General features: G+C 35.2%; 1 protein-coding gene across 5 annotated transcripts; it reads left to right on the top strand.

Moving 5' to 3' along the window:
* The first annotated feature begins 4146 nt into the window (after positions 1-4146).
* On the top strand, positions 4147-18414 carry LOC144964623 (sodium-coupled monocarboxylate transporter 1-like). Of its 5 annotated transcripts, XM_078899110.1 has the most exons (9): positions 4147-4384; positions 5536-5713; positions 7272-7494; positions 8860-9129; positions 9937-10090; positions 10918-11056; positions 13242-13422; positions 16613-16742; positions 17514-18414. In XM_078899110.1, exons 3-9 carry the CDS (start codon positions 7306-7308, stop codon positions 18218-18220), a joined length of 1770 nt encoding a protein of 589 aa, XP_078755236.1. In that variant the 5' UTR covers positions 4147-4384; positions 5536-5713; positions 7272-7305; the 3' UTR covers positions 18221-18414. The 5 variants fall into 5 exon arrangements, with proteins under 5 accessions (XP_078755236.1, XP_078755233.1, XP_078755234.1 ...); XM_078899107.1 differs by lacking the exon at positions 5536-5713 and having other exon boundaries at positions 7279-7494; XM_078899108.1 differs by lacking the exon at positions 5536-5713.

Below are 18414 nucleotides of genomic sequence, written 5' to 3'. Positions count from 1 at the left end.
CCGTCATTGTTAAAATCTGTCTTTTTGTTGTTAACGCCACCCATTTCTTTAACCATCCTCCACGCCTGGGATGCATTTGAATTTTTAAGGTTTGTTTCCATTTTATCTTTATATTTACGTTTTTCTTCATAAATTACCCTCTTTAATTGTTTTTCTGCCTCGTGATGCTTGTGTTTGTCCCCTCTCATATGAGCGATTTTCTTCATATTTATAAATAACTTAACTTGTTTGTTCACCCAAGGTTTGTTGTTGTTAAATATTTTAATCCTTTTCGTGTCCACACACAAATCATAATAGACATGAATATAAGACGTGACAACATCAACCCACTCGTCCCGTGACATATTATCAGACATGAGTTCATCCCAAGATAGAATTCGCTTGGCCAAGGAGTTCACAACATTGCCATCCGGAAGTATAACGGACCAACACACAAACTCTGTGTAACCATGAACTCTTATAGTCTGGTTAATACAGTTTAGTGAGAACAACTCACAAACGCGGATGGCAAAAACAATAACAAAGGCCTGAGTGACGTCATCTTCGAACTATCTATTGTGCAGTCAAAACAACATTGGAGTATGTTTATATTTTCTGTTGACCAAAGACGAGTTTCTTTCACAATCGCTTTATGTTGTCTTAATTTTGTTTTGTAGGTTGGAATCAACAACACACTCTTGTGATCTGAATTTCCTATTTTCACTTTTTGAACGCTTCTGTATGCATTTTTAATATCTTTATAGATAGTATGCAGATGACGTCACTCAGGCCTTTGTTATTGTTTTTGCCATCCGCGTTTGTGAGTTGTTCTCACTAAACTGTTTTAACAAGACTATAAAAGTTCATGGTTACACAGAGTTTGTGTGTTGGTCCGTTATACTTCCGGATGGCAATGTTGTGAACTCCTAGGCCAAGCGCATTCTATCTATATAGATAGAATGCGCTTGGCCTAGGAGTTCACAACATTGCCATCCGGAAGTGTGTTTATAGCCTTGTTAATACAGTTCAGTGAGAACAACTCACAAACGCGGATGGCAAAAACAATAACAAAGGCCTGAGTGACGTCATCTGTATACTATCTATAGCACAGATCTAGGGTTTTATCTCGTCTGGTAGGAACAGAGACGTGTTGATAAAAAGAATTTATAGATAGTTCGATGATGACATCACTCAGGTTTTTGTTATTGTTTTTTTTTTGCCATCCGCGTTTATGAGTAATGCTCACTGAACTGTATTAACCTGACTATAAACGTTCATGGATACACACATTTTTGTGTATTGGTCCGTTATACTTCCGGATGGCAATGTTATGAGCTTTTTATCCAAGCGCATACTATCTATAAAAGGGCAGTGATTGAAATCACCAAGAATTATTACGGGGGCATCAGGATGTTTTCTTCAAAAATTAAATGATTCCTCCTCAATTACCTGTAAAGCTGTGTTAGCATTCGCATCAGGAGGGACGTACACAGCAACAAGTAGTAGTTGTCGTAGTAGTAGTAGTAGTAGTAGTAGTAGTAGTAGTAGTAGTAGTAGTAGTAGTAGTAGTAGTAGTAGTAGTAGGAGTAGTAGTAGTAGCATTAGTAGTAGTAGTAGTAGTAGTAGTAGTAGAAGTAGTTGTTGTTGTACCGATTGTTGTTGTTTTAGTAGTAGTAGTAGTAGTAGTAGTAGTAGTAGTAGTAGTAGTAGTAGTAGTAGTAGTAGTAGTAGTAGTAATAGTAGTAGTAGTGGTAGTGGTATTGTTTGTGTCGGTGGTAGTTGTAGAAACACTAGTAGTAACAGCAGTAATGATGATGATGATGACAGCATTTATCATTATATGATAAAGGAGGAAACAAATTAACATGCCAGATGTAATGGCTTCAAGTGAAAAAGAATGCAAAAGAAGAAAATGTTACTAGATATAGATAGTTCGAAGATGACGTCACTCAGGTCTTTGTTATTGTTTTTTTGCCATCCACGTTTATGAGTAATGCTCACTGAACTGTATTAACCTGACTATAAACGTTCATGGATACACACAGTTTTGTCTGTTGGTCCGTTATACTTCCGGATGGCAATGTTATGAGCTTCTTAGCCAAGCGCATACTATCTATACTAAGAAAAATCTTCCCTTATTTTAAAAAAAAATCAGACTTGTCCCTAGATAGTTCGAAGATGACGTCACTCAGGTCTTTGTTGATGTTTTTTGCCATCCGCGTGTATGAGTAATGCTCACTGAACTGTATTAACCCGACTATAGATAGAATGCGCTTGGCCAAGGAGTTCACAACATTGCCATCCGGAAGTATAACGGACCAACACACAAACTCTGTGTAACCATGAACTTTTGTAGTCTGGTTAATACAGTTTAGTGAGAATAACTCACAAACGCGGATGGCAAAAACAATAACAAAGGCCTGAGTGACGTCATCTGCATACTATCTATAAACGTTCATGGATACACACAGTTTTGTGTGTTGGTCCGTTATACTTCCGAATGGCAATGTTATGAGCTTCTTAGCCAACCGCATACTATCCAGAGAGATATAAGATCTAAACGTCTCGTGTGTGCATGACAAAATCGTATTTTGTTCACAATACATAATACCCAGCTTTCTTTAGCCGTGCTTGATAAAATATCACACAATCAACAAAACGTAGGTCTTCAAAGCCGGAGCTCATAGCGGTTTCTATAGTGTGAAACGGACAATAGCGAATGTTTGTTATCCTTTGGTTAGGACGTTAGTCTATCGCAAAGTACTTTCGCCAGATCTAACAAACCCAGCTACCCAATCAATGCTGGGTCGACAAAAGGGTCAGAAAAAATCTCGACTGCACCCGGGATCGATCTTGGTCCCTTTGTGTGTGTGTGTGAACCGAGTGCTCTACCAACTGAGTTATCCGGACCTCTTCAATCAACTAACCTTAGAACTTTTTGTAGGAATACATCTTTTAAAAACCTGACGTAGCAATGACTATCCCGCACAAATCTTTGGGCCTCTTTTTCGCTCACGAAGTGCCCGAATTCGCGTCAAAATATGGGACGAAGCCGTTTCGTATATGCTATTTTTAAAAATTAATTACGACGCTGTTTATCGATGAATATGACTGAAAGTTGGCACACAGTTTAAAAAAAAGGTCATTTTAGATTATGTCAAGCGACAAAACTCGTGCGATAACCAGAAAACCGTTAAAAATAGATTTTTACTCTTTGGAGTAAAATATTTCTAAAATTACCGGGCGTGGAGGTTTTGTCGCTGACAAGGTAATACATGAACATTTCTTCTTTTTGGTTGTAAAATTTCATATGAATATGACGAGTACTTTTCCCGTATTTTACAAAACACCATCTTAATTTGCTCTTCAAGTTTCAATCTTTTAATTCACTTATTACGCAAGATACAACCAAAGGTCGAAAAAAAAATGCCGAAAAAGCGTCCCATATTTTCGCGTTTTTTTCCTCTTTGCGGGTCATCCAAATAAATGACGCCTTTGAAACTGCATAACTTGTTTATTTATGAATGGATTTTCAAAATTCAAAAACATTTTTACTCAGTGGAGATAAGGCTTTGATTTTAGACCAAAAAATTTCCTCAAAAAGAGAAAAAAAACATTTTTCATAGTCATTGCTACCTGACGTCTGAAGAGATTCACCCATAATTTTCTAATTCATTGATCTCATGAAGTTTACGTGATACTGCTAAAGGTTAACATTAACAGCGTGCTTTGTAAAAATTGTATAATTTCAAAGCGCTTTATAAGGGGTCCCAAGCCAACAGCAATACATAACGTGCAGGACGAAACATGGCGTCTGTTAGGCGATATTTTTTTCGGACAGAGCAACGCTGTTGACGGCCTGGTACTCATTTTACACCTGAGTACGGTGAGAGAATGTCAGTAAAGAGCCTTTTCTAAGGACTCAACTATGCGCCGAGCGAGGATCGAATCCAGGACCTTCCGATCAGAAAGCGAATGTCATAACACAAGACCACATAACCGCACATTAGTGAAAATGATTTAAAACAACCCCCCCCCCCCCCAAAAAAAATACAAAAACAAAAACAAAAACAAAACAAAACAACAACAACAAAATCTGATCCCGTATCACAGAGACCACAAATTCATAGAAATAAGATAATGTATCCTAATGTACAACGTCTGTTCTTTGGGGAGATGTTCCAAGACAACAGGTAAAAGTAGCTGTCTTGAAAGATCCATCATGTTCTACGTCATATTTAGAAAACTCTACGTAGAGTTCTCGTTGGGAACGTAACTCTTGTTTTGGTGTCATAAAACAATCATTTGTGTTACACGTATCTCCATTTTCTTCGTTCAGGTCGGGTAATTGTGTGTGTTATCTTTCATTCGGAAAGGATTCAATTTGTTTCTTTCGAAAAACAAGGTAAGTAAAATGTATATTATTTCAAGTTAATACGTGCTTTCTACAAAATGCTTATTTGTATTAAATTCATAAGAACTGGAGATTAAGAACAATTATTAGAACCAAAGACAGCATACTGTCATGTATATTTCTTTATTATGGAATAGAGAGAGAGAGAGAGAGAGAGAGAGAGAGAGAGAGAGAGAGAAGAGAGAGAGAGAGAGAGAGAGAGAGAGAGAGAGAGAGAGAGAGAGAGAGTTCATTTTCGCAACAGCTATGATATTGCTACCACTTACATAATAATAAAAGAAAACAAAATCAAGTAATGATAATGAATGGGGTGTTAAAGTATGAAAAGGAGAAAATGTAAACCTGTGCTGCCTGTGATAGTGAGTGGCAATGTTAGATCTATTTACAACAAAATTGAAGAGTTGCAGGTCGCTACTAACTATTTGTGTGAATTTAGAAACTCGTCTGCAATATGTGTTACAGAGACGTGGCTACACAGTGACATTCCTGACAATAATAATGATAATAATAACAATGATGATGATGATGATGATGATGATGATGATGATGATGATGATGATGATGATGATGATTGTATTGTGGTATTAAAGGTCGAGGTTAACTTTTTTGTTTAAGAAATGTTTATGTTATAATTCTCCACACCACTCGAGCGTTTTACATAAGTCGTCAGTTCCTGCCCTTCGTAATGGGCATGATCTATATTCAATTTCCATGTGCTCGAGGTCATTGGTCACATTGCAAAGTGTGTTCAAAGTGACCCACATAGTGAAAAGTGTTCACAGTTTTTTTAATATCTAACATTGCGATTGGTTATTTTGTTCAGCTTGACATATTATGAGTATGTTTATAACTTTTGTAAACAAAGCAACGTGTTTAAGAAATATCCAATAGTTGGACAGCAACAAATCATGTGATTGATGACCTGGTTGGACGAAAACATGAATATAGATCGCTCCCATAAAATTAAATTATATAGAGGTTGGCAAATCCTTATGGTAACCCCGTTACACATTACATGAAAATATTAAACAGCAATGATTAGTGGCTCGTATAGATAGTATGCAGATGACGTCACTCAGGCCTTTGTTATTGATTTTGCCATCCGCGTTTGTGAGTTGTTCTCACTAAACTGTATTAACCAGACTATACAAGTGCATGGTTACACAGAGTTTGTGTGTTGGTCCGTATACTTCCGGATGGCAATGTTGTGAACTCCTTGGCCAAGCGCATTCTATCTATAGCTGTCTCAGGATATAACCTTCACAATACAATAAGTAATGAATAAAACAAGTTACAGTCCCATTTTCATTGACAATAAAAGTAAGTCGGATTTATTCTGTTTTAAATAGTACGGTATGTTTTTTTTCATGTCTATTTTACATCATGGGGCACTAACAAAAACCACAATATTTTATTATTTTTGCGAGTTTTAACTTGTGGCAGCCGAGGTCTTGGTTGTAGGGGTGCCGTTTTATGCAAAAATGTGAGGTTGGACCGCTTTTCCTTTGTCCATACTAGGATGGGATTGAAATCTGGTTTGATATAATGGTGCCGTTTGATAAAAAGATGTGAAGTTCGACTGCTCTTCCTATGCTCATACTAGAAAGGGATTGAAATCTGGTTTGATATAATAAATAATTACACCAGTGATAGACTTGTGTACGGCTTATAACATGCTCACCATATACACTCTGAAGTTCTTTATGAATTTCGGTAGGATTCAGACATTTGGCGTTCAAAAAACGTATGACAGCTCTGATTTCCTCCTTTGACCAAGTTTCAAGGTGGGCCGCCATCTTTAAAATCGTCTAGAAATTCATTGTGCAAAGTGATGCACTTCATATTTTCTGGGAATATCCGTAAGGAAATAAGGAATATCATGTCGTTTACAGAATTAAAAAATCTCCACTGGTTGCTGAGCAATGGGCATTTTTGTTGATAGCATAAAAAACGCGGATTTTACAGGCATTTTTCGGTTAATTGTGAAAGAGCCCTCGTATAAGCAGGTCGTCAGATTGCTCCGTGTTAAACTTCCTTGGCCTATCTGCGGGAATTGCGTGTCCTCAGACAATGGTAAATAGGGTCTAATGTCAGACATTTTCAAAATAGTACAGATGGCTAAGCCAGTCTAATAATATTTAATAAAATAGTCTAACACTTGAACGGTATAAGTATAGTCTCATGAATATTTTAAGTAACATAATTATAATGCTGTCGCCCTGATAGCATGACGTAAACAAATGATAGGTACTGCAGCTATATAAACAAAAATAGATAAACAATGGTATTTTTACGTATGATCAAATTACATGTAACCAAGTTATGATGATACCACACATATCAGCATCATAGGTATATAGAGGTAAAAGTATGAAGAAAAGTTGTTATACAGTATGTACGAGTAGATCAGAAAGAGATTTAAGAGAATTAAAACAATGTAATCCACTCACCCCTTATTAATGAAAATCACACCACTGAACAGAATAAAAACACATAATAAATAATAGCTGAAAACGTGTTAATTTTTTTAACATGTATTTTTTTGTTTGTAGCATTGACAGGAGCATTTATATATCGTAATATCCACGAAACGTGCTCAACGCGCTCTATCATGGGCTCCCTGCCAACAGCAACATCATTTAACAAGTAAGACGAGACATGACACCTGTGAGGTGATTTTTTTCTGATACAGACAACGCTGTTAACGGCCAGGTACTCATTTTACACCCGAGTACAATGTGAGAATATAAGTAAAGAGCCTTTTCCAGGGACTCAATTATGCGCCTCTCAGGGCGGGACTCGAACCCTGGACCTTCCAATCTGAAGGCCACTCGACCTCATAGCTGCACAATAATAATGTGTTATTAATTTTTCTGAGGTCACAGAGTTGATAGACCGAGACAGTTGAGAAGATGGATGGAAAATTGATGTTGCAGACAGTGGATTACATCGTGATCGTGGTCATGTTGCTCATTCCCCTTGGCATAGGAATCTTTTTTGCCATCAAGGATGCCAAAAGAAAAACGAGAGTCGAATACCTTTTGGGTGGTAGGCGCATGTCCTTGTGGCCTGTTGCCTTGTCTATATTTGTCACATACCAGGTAAGGTGATTCTGTTGTGTACCACAACAACAAAAATGTCAAAAAAAAAAATTTTTTTAAATGGGGGGAGGGGGGGGGGGGGGGGGAGAGAGAAAAAAATAAAATTAAAATGAAAGAAAGAAAATATTTTACAGATGATAATATAGAAAATAATTTGAATAGAATACTTTTTTAAAAATTCAAATATCGGTCGATCAAGAAAATCAACTTATCTACTTTTTGAGTCACCAGATATTGTCTCAATTCTAAAATTTGTTGACAGGTTTAGATTCTGCGGCGTTTATAATATATAAAGAAAAAAAAAAAAAGAAAAAGAAAACCACTTAAGGAAGCTGTAAAAAATAAAAGAGGACAGACGCAAAGTAAAGTTTGGAATTTAAAGATTTTAAATGTGACATTTCGGTATGTATGTCTGTTTTTCTTGCTTCCCAATTACCAGGCACTAAGATACCATCATTGTGTGACAAATGCTGGAGTCTTTAAAGTTTAACCCATTTAAGTTTATTTCAAAGCAGTACCTCCTTTGTAAAGTCAGTCTGCAATAGAAGTATGATAAGAGTAATAAAGAAAATCCGAGGTTACCCTTTTCATGTCACAAACGAAACTCGTATTTATTTAGCATTCCAGAAAACTGTTCCATCATATAACATCATATTCCGGGGTGGAGAAAACCATTTAACGATTATTGATTTACCTTTGACACCGTTTAGAACAGATCAGGTAGCAGCAATGCCAAAGACTAAATTATTGTCTCTGATGTACAATATAGAACCAACTTTCAGTCACTGTCTCTAACCCGGCACCCATTCATTGACACGGCTGACCAGAAAGAATGGCAATAAGCATTAGATACAGGCATCAATAAACGCTAACATTAAATCTTCTATCTGAAAAGCATGCCTCAAATTCGCATAGACTAAATGAGTGGGTATACTGACCTGCTTAAAACTCATTCAAATACATGTATATAATACTCGTAATTTCCCTTGAAAAGCTAAATTAAAGAAGTCGAGGAAAAATAAAATTGAAGGGTGAAGAGGAGGAGGGAGAGAAAGGGTAAGAGGAGAAGGAAGCAAACGAGCAGATCAAAATGTCATACCTGTACATAACGTTGGAATCAAGAAGAGAATAAGACATTAAAAGTAGGAAAAATACTTGAGCTCTGACAATGAGCGCGTTTCTTTCATGTTGTTAAAAAATATATTTATTAGAATGGGCGAGTGAAAAGTAAAGGCATTGAACAGTTACATAGCGGAATAAATGAATCACTGTCAGGTGTGCATCGAGTTTTGTGAAACTGTTGAAATCGTGGAAATGCGTACACTTACCTTTTAAAATGTTTTTCGGGTCAATTTTAATTTCCAGTCGGCCATATCTTTGATGGGATTCCCAAGCGAGGTTTACCAACATGGACCTATGATATTCGGCATGTACCCTGGGGTTGTCGCTATATACCTCCTGTCCTACTGTGTACTTGTGCCTTTGTTGTACCCCCTCCAGTTAACCAGCATTTATGAGTACATGGAACTGAGGTATAAATCAAAGGGAGTCCGATTGATGGCTACCGCAATGGGGATCGTTCAAACCTTTTTTTACATGACGGTTGCTCTCTTGGCACCTGGACTCGCTCTTGAGGTATTAATATGCATAACACTTTAGAGCGGGTATTGTAATAGAAAAAGAAATAATGGAGGTGAATTGTGTAGCTCACTTTATGTCACACCCCTAAATCTGTTAGATATGGAAAAATGTGTAAATATAATAATTATAGTGCGTATTCCTATTGTTGTTGCGGTTGTTACTCTCCTTCTCATTTTCCTAATCCTCTCCTTCCTCTTCCTCCTCTTCCTCCTCCTCCTACTCATACTCCTACTCCTTATCCTCCTCCTCCTCCTCCTCTTCTTCTTCTTCTTCTTCTTCTTCTTCTTCTTCTTCTTCTTCTTCTTCTTCTTCTTCTTCTTCTTCTTCTTCTTCTCATTATTATTATTATTATTATTATTATTATTATTATTATTATTATTATTATTATTATTATTATTATTATTATTATTATTATTATTATCATTATTATTATTATTGTTATTATTATTATTATTATTATTATTATTATTATTATTATTATTATTATTATTATTATTTATTATTTATTATTATTATTATTATTATTATTATTATTATTATTATTATTCTCCTTCTTTAAATAAACCAACTGACTCAATCAGATTAGGTTTAACTGTCAATGTCTATCCAAAAGGAAAAGGGGGGAAAAAAGATAGGAAGAAAGAAAGAAAAAAAAATGGCACTTTCTTTATAGTCTGTAATGCATGTTTCAACATTGCTCAGAAGCGTGGTACAAGCAAGTGGGTTGTTTTAAATGCGGAATGTATTTCAGATTTCTCTATTTCATTTTCTTATATTATTTTTGTGTCTTTTTCTCACCAGGCAGCAGCAGGTATTCCTTTTTGGATGTCCGTGGTGATAGTGGGAGTAACAGGCACCATCTACACGGCGGCTGGCGGCATCAAAAGCGTCATCTGGACGGATGTCTTCCAAACTGCCATCTCGTTCATCGGTGTATATGGAGTCATAATCAAATGTGCGCCATTAAATTGGAAAAAGTATTTGCAAAAATGTGTAGGCCCCCGATGACAGTTTTATAAATAACAGTATAATTAAACGAAATATTTATGATACAAAATCCTTCATCAGCCAACAAAAACATATAATTTCTCAAAACCATGCGCGGCCTCTTTTCATTAATGACAGTACAGTAGATAACTCTCATACAATTTAATAAAAACGAATATTAGCTATAAAAATACAAGCTATGGAATCGGGGGGGGGGGGGGGGGGGGGGGGGGGGGGGGTGGTCGAGCGAAATTTTGGATCAGGCTGGAAAACTGTGGAGATAAAAATATTTCTCCTCTTGTCATGATTAAACTCCCGAGGCCAATTCCTCGTGTTATAATTGCAATTTACGAGAAATTACTTCTTTTTTTTTCTTCCAGTATGATTTATTTCGTCTATGATTAAAAAGTCTTCACTTTAAAAACATTATAGCGACTGTAATCTGAAGAACACCTTAGATTAAAAAGTTAAGTACCAATACCAATACAACACAGTCATGAATCTAAAAAAAACTATTGAGGTTCTAGGAAAGACCCGTCAAAAGATGCTCCTTAGACAGTCGGTAGCGGACCTTTACTTTACTATCTATTTTATTATCAGTCTTAAGGCAACCAATCGAAATATTGATTTTTGATAATTGTGTATCTATTTCATTTTCATTGGTCGGCAAATCAAATGTTTAACTAATATCTAATAAGTCTTCTAAGACGACCTTGTTTGTTGTTCCAGCTATACACGTACACGTCAGTTTCAAATTCGATGTGCCAACTACCCTATGTATGTTACTCTTTCCAGCTACCTATGATATGGGAGGGATACGAAAAGCCTTTGAGATTAACAAGGAAGGAGGAAGAATGCGGTTTGACTCCATCAGTCCTGATCCTAGAGTAAGACATACATGGTGGAATACAATAATCGGAGGTGCTTTTATGTGGTAAGATTCTTTTTTCGGGTGTGTTGCGTCTGAGAGTAAGTCAAATGTAAAGGGGTTTTGGAGGTATGTTAATAGTAACAAACGGTATTGGGAAACTGACCACCCCAAACGGCTGTAAAACGGATAATGATAAAGTAAAGGCAGATGCTTTTAATACATTTTTTAAAGTATTTGCACAAGAAAATGTTGATAATATGCCCATATATTAAGAACTGAGTTATTAACTCTTGTTTAAATGATATTGTGGTGAATAAGCTTTGAGGTTGATGTTTAAAATAGATGAATGAAACTTGATACAAATAAAAGTATGGGACCTGACGGTGTACACCCACGTATATTAAAGGACTTTGCAAAGGAAATAACTTTTCCTGTCTGCTATATATATAACAAATCTCGTTCTAGTGGTGTACTTCCTGATGACTGAATGATCGATGTGATCCATCGAACTACAGACCAATAGGTCTAACATGTATTCATTGTAAAATCTTAGAGAGTATAGTTAAAGAGAAACTTGTTATATTTCTTGAAATGAATCAATTGATAAATAATTAATGAAAAGTGCAATATTGATGTTATATATTTGGATGTCAGGAAAGCTTTCGATGCTGTGCCACACAAAAGGTTATTTTTGAAACTTAAAGATTATGGAATTATTGGTAATATTTATAACTAGATGGTATCTTTTTTAACTGGCTGTACACAATGGATTGTCGTAGGTGAAAGTTGTTCTGATTTCATATACGCAACTAGTGGTGTCCCTCAGGGTAGTGTACTTGGTCCTTTACTATTTATTATCTATTAAATGATCTAATTCAATAAATTCTAAATGCATTTTTTTTGCTAATGACACCAAGACTTATGCACCAACATTAGATATAAAGATATATTACAAAATGATATGAATTCACTATACAATTGGTCTTAAAATTGGCAGCTTTACGTTGATGTTACTAAATGTAGAGTGCTGCACATTGGTAGGTCTAACCCTTTATTCTCCAATTACATAGGTGGCAATAATATGACTGGCATGCCAACTGCATGCTCAGAAAGGGACCTGGGGATCATTGTTGATAATAAATTGTGTTTTGATGAACATGTATGTGATTGTATAAAAAGAGCGAACCAGCTTGTGGGAGTTACGTACAGAAGCTTTAGCTATCTTGATTTTAAAACGTTTGCAACTTTATAAGTCTGTCATAAGACCTTATCCATTGTATGGAAATAGTATTCGGAGTCCCTTATTTAAACGACAGTCTGTTAACATTTAGAACGTACAAAGACGCGCTATGAGACTTTTTCCTGACATTCGACATCTATCCTATTTCGAAAGATAAAAGTATCTAAATTTGCCTCCACTAAAGTATCATAGAATAAGAAGTGATCTTATCCATATATATAGACTCGTGCATGGTTCTTACAATATGGATTATAATGATTTTTTAAAAATTATTCGCATGTTACAAACACTAAGGGAGATAATTTGTTGAAAGATGTAATTCGTCTATAAGGAAAAATAGCCTAGTTCGAACTGTGACAATTTGGAATAATCTGAAGTTGAGACAAAAAATTCTTATTCGATTAATACTTTTAAGAATGCCATTGATAAAGAACTTACCAACATATTATTTGATTTTGATGAATAATGTAACATGACATTGGATATTATTGCATTTTGTATATCAATTATTTGGAACTCTCGAATGCACAAAGTTGGACAAGCCAAATGAATGTAAATAGAGTTAATTAGACTACGAATATTGAATACGACACTTATTTATGTTTTAGTTTTAGATATTTAATATTCAATACTATCAATTAACATTGAATGTTGTTTATGTGATACGATTGATGTTACCAGCACAAAAATAACCGTTTTAGTCAACGTTCTTACTACGCCAAGTCCGAGAGAAAAGCCTACCTAGACAGAGCAAAGCAAGTGACTAAAAATCGTTTGTTATAAACGTTTATAGACTTTTCTCTCATTGAAAGAAAAGAAGCTGAATCACGCGAAACCCACGAATTAAATTGAATAAGTGGTGTTGGAAATATCGATGGAAGTGGTTTAATGATGTGATAATGTAGAAGTGCGTATAGACACTTATTATGTTCAAAATTGTCTTCTTGAGCATTCAAAGACATATTGCCCATTCATTCTTCATACTGATATGATTTGATAATGTTACAGGTTGACTCCAATCTTCAATCAGTCCACAGTACAACGCATTTCCTCAATGAAGTCTTTACGAGATGCGCGCTTGACCATGGCTATAAATATCCCTGTTAATTTATTCTATGGTGCCACTATCATCATAATGGGATGGTGCTTGTACGCCTATCTTTACCACATCCGATGTGATCCTATTCAAGTAAGAACGAAATCATAATTTGATTCACTCGTCTGTTTTGATTTTTGTTTGTGTTGTTCTTGTTTTGTTTTTTTGTTTTTTCTTTTAAATTATTATTTTTTGGTTATTTGTTATTTTATTTTCTCAATTTCATTTTACTCACTTGTTTCTGATGTACAAATAAGTCTCGTTCAAGGGCGGTTGCTGATGATCAATTCAGGACGGCAAAAACGAGAAAACTCAACTTTTATCTCTCTCCACCCCACACACACACCCTAACCAACCAGAACGTTACAGAAATCGAGATAAATTCCGTCGTTTGTGTGTATTAATGAACGCTTGTGTATGTATGTGTGGGGCATATAATAATAAGTAATATATAGCGAATTACCACGCAGTCACCATGCTCAATGTGCTTCACAATCTTTCATTTATACCAAAAGTAAAAAGGTTCACTCGCATATTCTATTCTGATCGGCATACTTGACCAATCACCCGCACCCCCCTTTCAAAATAAACACAACATAGATAACCAATGATTAATTATCAACGGATTGCGTGTCATTAATATACATATCCTTTACAACATCTCTTACACAAACAACACTTAGAAATATCTTTTTAAAAAGAAGCCACAAATATTCCAAGAGCGGCATTGTGTCATTATAATTACTTCCAACAAAGATTTAATAGCTGTTGAAAGATATGTGTGTGTGTTTGTGTGTGTGTGTGTGTGTGTGTATGTGTGTTAGCATGTGTGTTTGAGTCTGTGTGCGTGTCTGTATGTGTGTGTGTATGTGTGCGTATATGAATGTGTCGATAAATTTTGAAGATATGTACTTGTACTCACGGAAAATTAAATTTGCATCTTAGTTGTTAAGTCCATTTATCGTTCTAGGCAAAAATACAATTCATTGTCTATCACTAGTTATAGGTGAATTCAATCAAATCATTAGCCGCTTCAATGGAAGTACTACTACTACTACTACTACTACTACTACTACTACTACTACTACTACTACTACTACTACTATTACTACTACTACTACTACTACTACTACTACTACTACTACTACTACTACTACTACTACTACTTCTTGGCAACATTGTGTTAGAAATTGATCCTTTTTTCCCCGGCAACATTAATAAAAATTGGCTACATTTTTATGGTAACATAAATAATTGCTGCTATTTCTCTTGATCAACATAAGACATATGGCTAACAAAATATCGGTAAAATTACTTAGCTCGGCAAGGACCACGTTTTTAAGTAAATACCGAAAAAAAGTTTGTAACGGGTGTAGTATGATAAAAAATAGATTTTTCAAAGCACAAAGTTAAGACCCAATTTTGTATGATCGAATATATTTTCCACCAAGATTTAATATTTTGTATTATTATAGTTTATGTAAAAGTTAAAGAGATATCTAATTAACATTATTTGCGGCTATGTGGCATAGTGGTATGACACTCGCCTTTGGATTGGAAGCTCCTGTGTTCGAGTCCCGAGCGGTGCATAGTTAAGGCCCTGGGGCAAGCTCTTCACTCACAGTCTCTTACCGTACTCATGTAAAATGAGTACCTGGCCGTTAACAGCGTTATCTCTATCAGGAAATTGTAATATCGTATAACAGGCGTCATGTCTCTTCCTACACGTTAAGTATTGCTGTTGGCTTGAGACACCTTGTAAAGCGCGTTGAGTGCTTTCAGTGGATATTGCGCTATTTAAAAGTTCAATTTTTAAAAAAAATCTTTTCACATTATAAGAACACCAAGTTCCCAAATAAACCACAATCTTACCTCTTGGTCTGTGCGCCATGATATACGTCAAAAATGCCAATAAGGAGTCGGCGGAGGGCACTAATTATGAAAAAGAATTAAAGAATGAAAAATAATTTCAAGCTTTAAAATATAATGTTATTGGGGTGAGAGAAACAACGTTTAGAATTAAACACACGGTTCGATAAAACTTAAAGATCGCTGAGAAACGATTTAACTAACCGTGCGATTTCACCAGAAGCGACCGCCAATGATCATATTACATAACAACAGTCAAATAGATTCGACGCGGACTTCATGGAAAGCATCCACGTCATACATACAGGTAAGGAGAGATTGTTTACGACAGCGGGTAATCCCGATCGAGTTGTGCACATCTTCATATTCAGACAGTAGGTGTTCAAGCCTTGAATCAAGGTCTAGGTCGATAAAACAACTTCCTGCCTTCCTGCTATGACTTTCTGTCTCTATTCTATTGTAAAAACCAAGGCGGCACATAGCTTTTGTGCTCATCTCTCACTTTGTATTAGCCACTGTGTTGCGTGCATAGTGATGGTTGGAACACACGACCGGGAGGGAATGCACATAAATCAGTGAGGGAGAGATTATAACAAAGCACGCAGCTTGGCGAAAAGGAATAGGCCTAAGTAATGCTAATATATATATATATATATATATATATATATATATATATATATATATATATATATATATATATATATATATATATATATATATTATATATATATATATATATTTTTTTTTTTTTTTTTTTTTTTTTTTTTTTTTTTTGCAGTTCGATCAGAAAATGAAATGATTTAGAAACAACGGATATCATGCCGTCTTGATTTCTTTCTTTCTTTTTTTTTCTAAAAAGGAATAATATAATATTGTAAAGTAAAATAAAATAGAGGAGGGGGGGGGGGGAAGCAGAAGAAAGAAAGAAAGAAAGGAAAAAGAAGAGAGAGAGAGAGAGAGAGAGAGAGAGAGAGAGAGAGAGAGAGAGAGAGAGAGAGAGAATATGTTGCATCCAAGTTGGTCAGAGGGCATTGTGGCTCAACTGTATGGTCTTCATCTCGTAATTAAAAGGTAGATAGGCTACGTACTGAAAAGAAAATTAGTGAAAAATAAATATAGATTTATTTCAGCACTTTAAACTATATACTGGGAATAGTATTGCGCTATTAATTTTTTTCCCCGACACTGATAATTCTATTACCAATCAGCTATTCATTTCTCACCTCAATATGATGAGAAAGCGTTAGTAAAGAGCCTTTTCCTCGAACCCAACGTGCGCCCTTAGTACCCAACTTTTGCGCCGTAGCAAGGTAACCGGAGCCTACAGCCGAGTGTCATGAAAGCGTTTGACCACAAAGTCATCCTTAAACTTGGGCTTTGATTAACATTATTGTTTTTCAAATTCTATTTTCAGGCAGGCTTGTTAACCAACTACAACCAGTTACCGCCGTTCTATGTGATCCATGCCATGCACGCGGTACCAGGAATGACCGGCCTCTACATGAGTGCCATATTCAGTGCTGCTCTTAGCACCTTGTCATCTGGTAAGGGTTATCAAATATACACGTTGATGATGGTTAGTGCCATCATCACCATTATTATTATTATTATTATTATTATTATTATTATTATTATTATTATTATTATTATTATTATTATTGTTATTATTATTATTATTATTATTATTATTATTATTATTATTATTATTATTATTATTATTATTATTATTATTATTATTATTATTGTTATTATTATTATTATTATTATTATTATTATTATTATTATTATTATTATTATTATATTATTAATTATTATTATTATATTATTATTATTATTATTATTGTTATTATTATTATTATTATCATTATATATTATTATTATTATTATTATTATTATTATTATTATTATTAATATTATTATCATTATTATTATTATCATTATGATGGTGATGACGACAATGATGATGATGATGATGATGATGATGATGATGATGATGATGATGATGATGATGATGATGATGATTATGATGATGATGATGATGATGATGATGATGATGATGATGATGATGATGATGATGATGATGATGATGACACAGTGAAAAAGTATATATGAATAAAGAGCATAGCTTGCAGTGAAGAACTTATTTTAATCATCAAAAATTATATCCTCTTTTATTCCTCTTTTTTATATCCTTGCCTCCTTTTTGTATTAGATACTTGTTATCATCAACCCACTTCTATTAGTTTGACATTGCTTTCTACTGTATGGTATTATGTAAAGTGGGCCTCACTCTTCTTTTTTTTTTTTTTTCTCAGGAATAAATGCTCTGGCAACAAACACAGTGGAGGACATTCTTCAGAAGCCATTGAAATCCGTGTCTGAGAAAACCGCTCTGGCCATCACCAAAGTCGTCGTGGTGATATTCGGCATTGCAATCATAGCAATGGCTTATGTCGCCAGATCAGCCCAGGGTCCTGTCACTCAGATGTCTACATCAGTCGTCTCATTATTCGGGAGTTCCGTGGTTGGCATGATTTTACTCGGTTGCACAGTTCCGTGGGGAAACAAATACGGCGCGGTGTGTGGAGCTTTGGTGTCTCTGGCTATAAACTTATGGTTGGGAATAGGAGCGAAACTTTATGGAAGGAAAACACTATCATTGACTCCAGTCCCATCAGATCAATGCTTTAACTCAACGATGGAAGAGATTGAGTCTCATTTTGAGTCGTCAACTCGTAATTCTACGCAGTATTACACTGTTTTAAACAAAAGAGAAGACGAGTTAAACCATTTTCCCGATGAGTTTTCCCCGTATGACTTGTCTTACCAATGGTATGGTTTCATTGGTGTTTTTCTTTGTTACGTCATTGGCTTGATCGTAAGCAGACTCATAATTGGTAAAATCAAAACACAGACTGATTCCAAGCTGATTATTGGATGTTTGCGGCGATTCTGGAATATGAAGAACCCGGATATTGTGTCCAGCTCAGTAGATTCAGATTTGAGTTTACACGAAATTTGAAAGGACAACTTTTCGTCATCTATTATTATTTTTTGAAGGAATAATTGACCTCAATTTGTAGAAAACTTGGTTGTTAAACGTTTAAAACATCCCGTATGAAGTCGACAGGGCCTTCACATGGAAATATTATTGAAGAAATTAGCGGCGGGATGGGGGTTTTGCTTTAATAAATAAAGATACGGTAAATAAACAAA

Source organism: Berghia stephanieae, chromosome 2, assembly GCF_034508935.2.
Source record: "Berghia stephanieae isolate SIO BIC M18660-M18661 chromosome 2, UCSD_Bste_1.3, whole genome shotgun sequence".
Lineage (NCBI taxonomy): Eukaryota > Metazoa > Mollusca > Gastropoda > Nudibranchia > Aeolidiidae > Berghia > Berghia stephanieae.
This window is presented reverse-complemented; position numbering and strand designations above follow the sequence as displayed.

Excerpts from the sequence above, each read along its gene's own strand:
- LOC144964623 (XM_078899107.1), top strand. The coding sequence starts at position 7,306 with ATGGATGGAAAATTGATGTTGCAGACAGTGGATTACATCGTGATCGTG. Across the intron at positions 11,057-13,241 it reads ATCGGAGGTGCTTTTATGTG|GTTGACTCCAATCTTCAATC; the intron begins GTAAGATTCTTT and ends ATAATGTTACAG. Across the intron at positions 13,423-16,612 it reads TCCGATGTGATCCTATTCAA|GCAGGCTTGTTAACCAACTA; the intron begins GTAAGAACGAAA and ends TTCTATTTTCAG.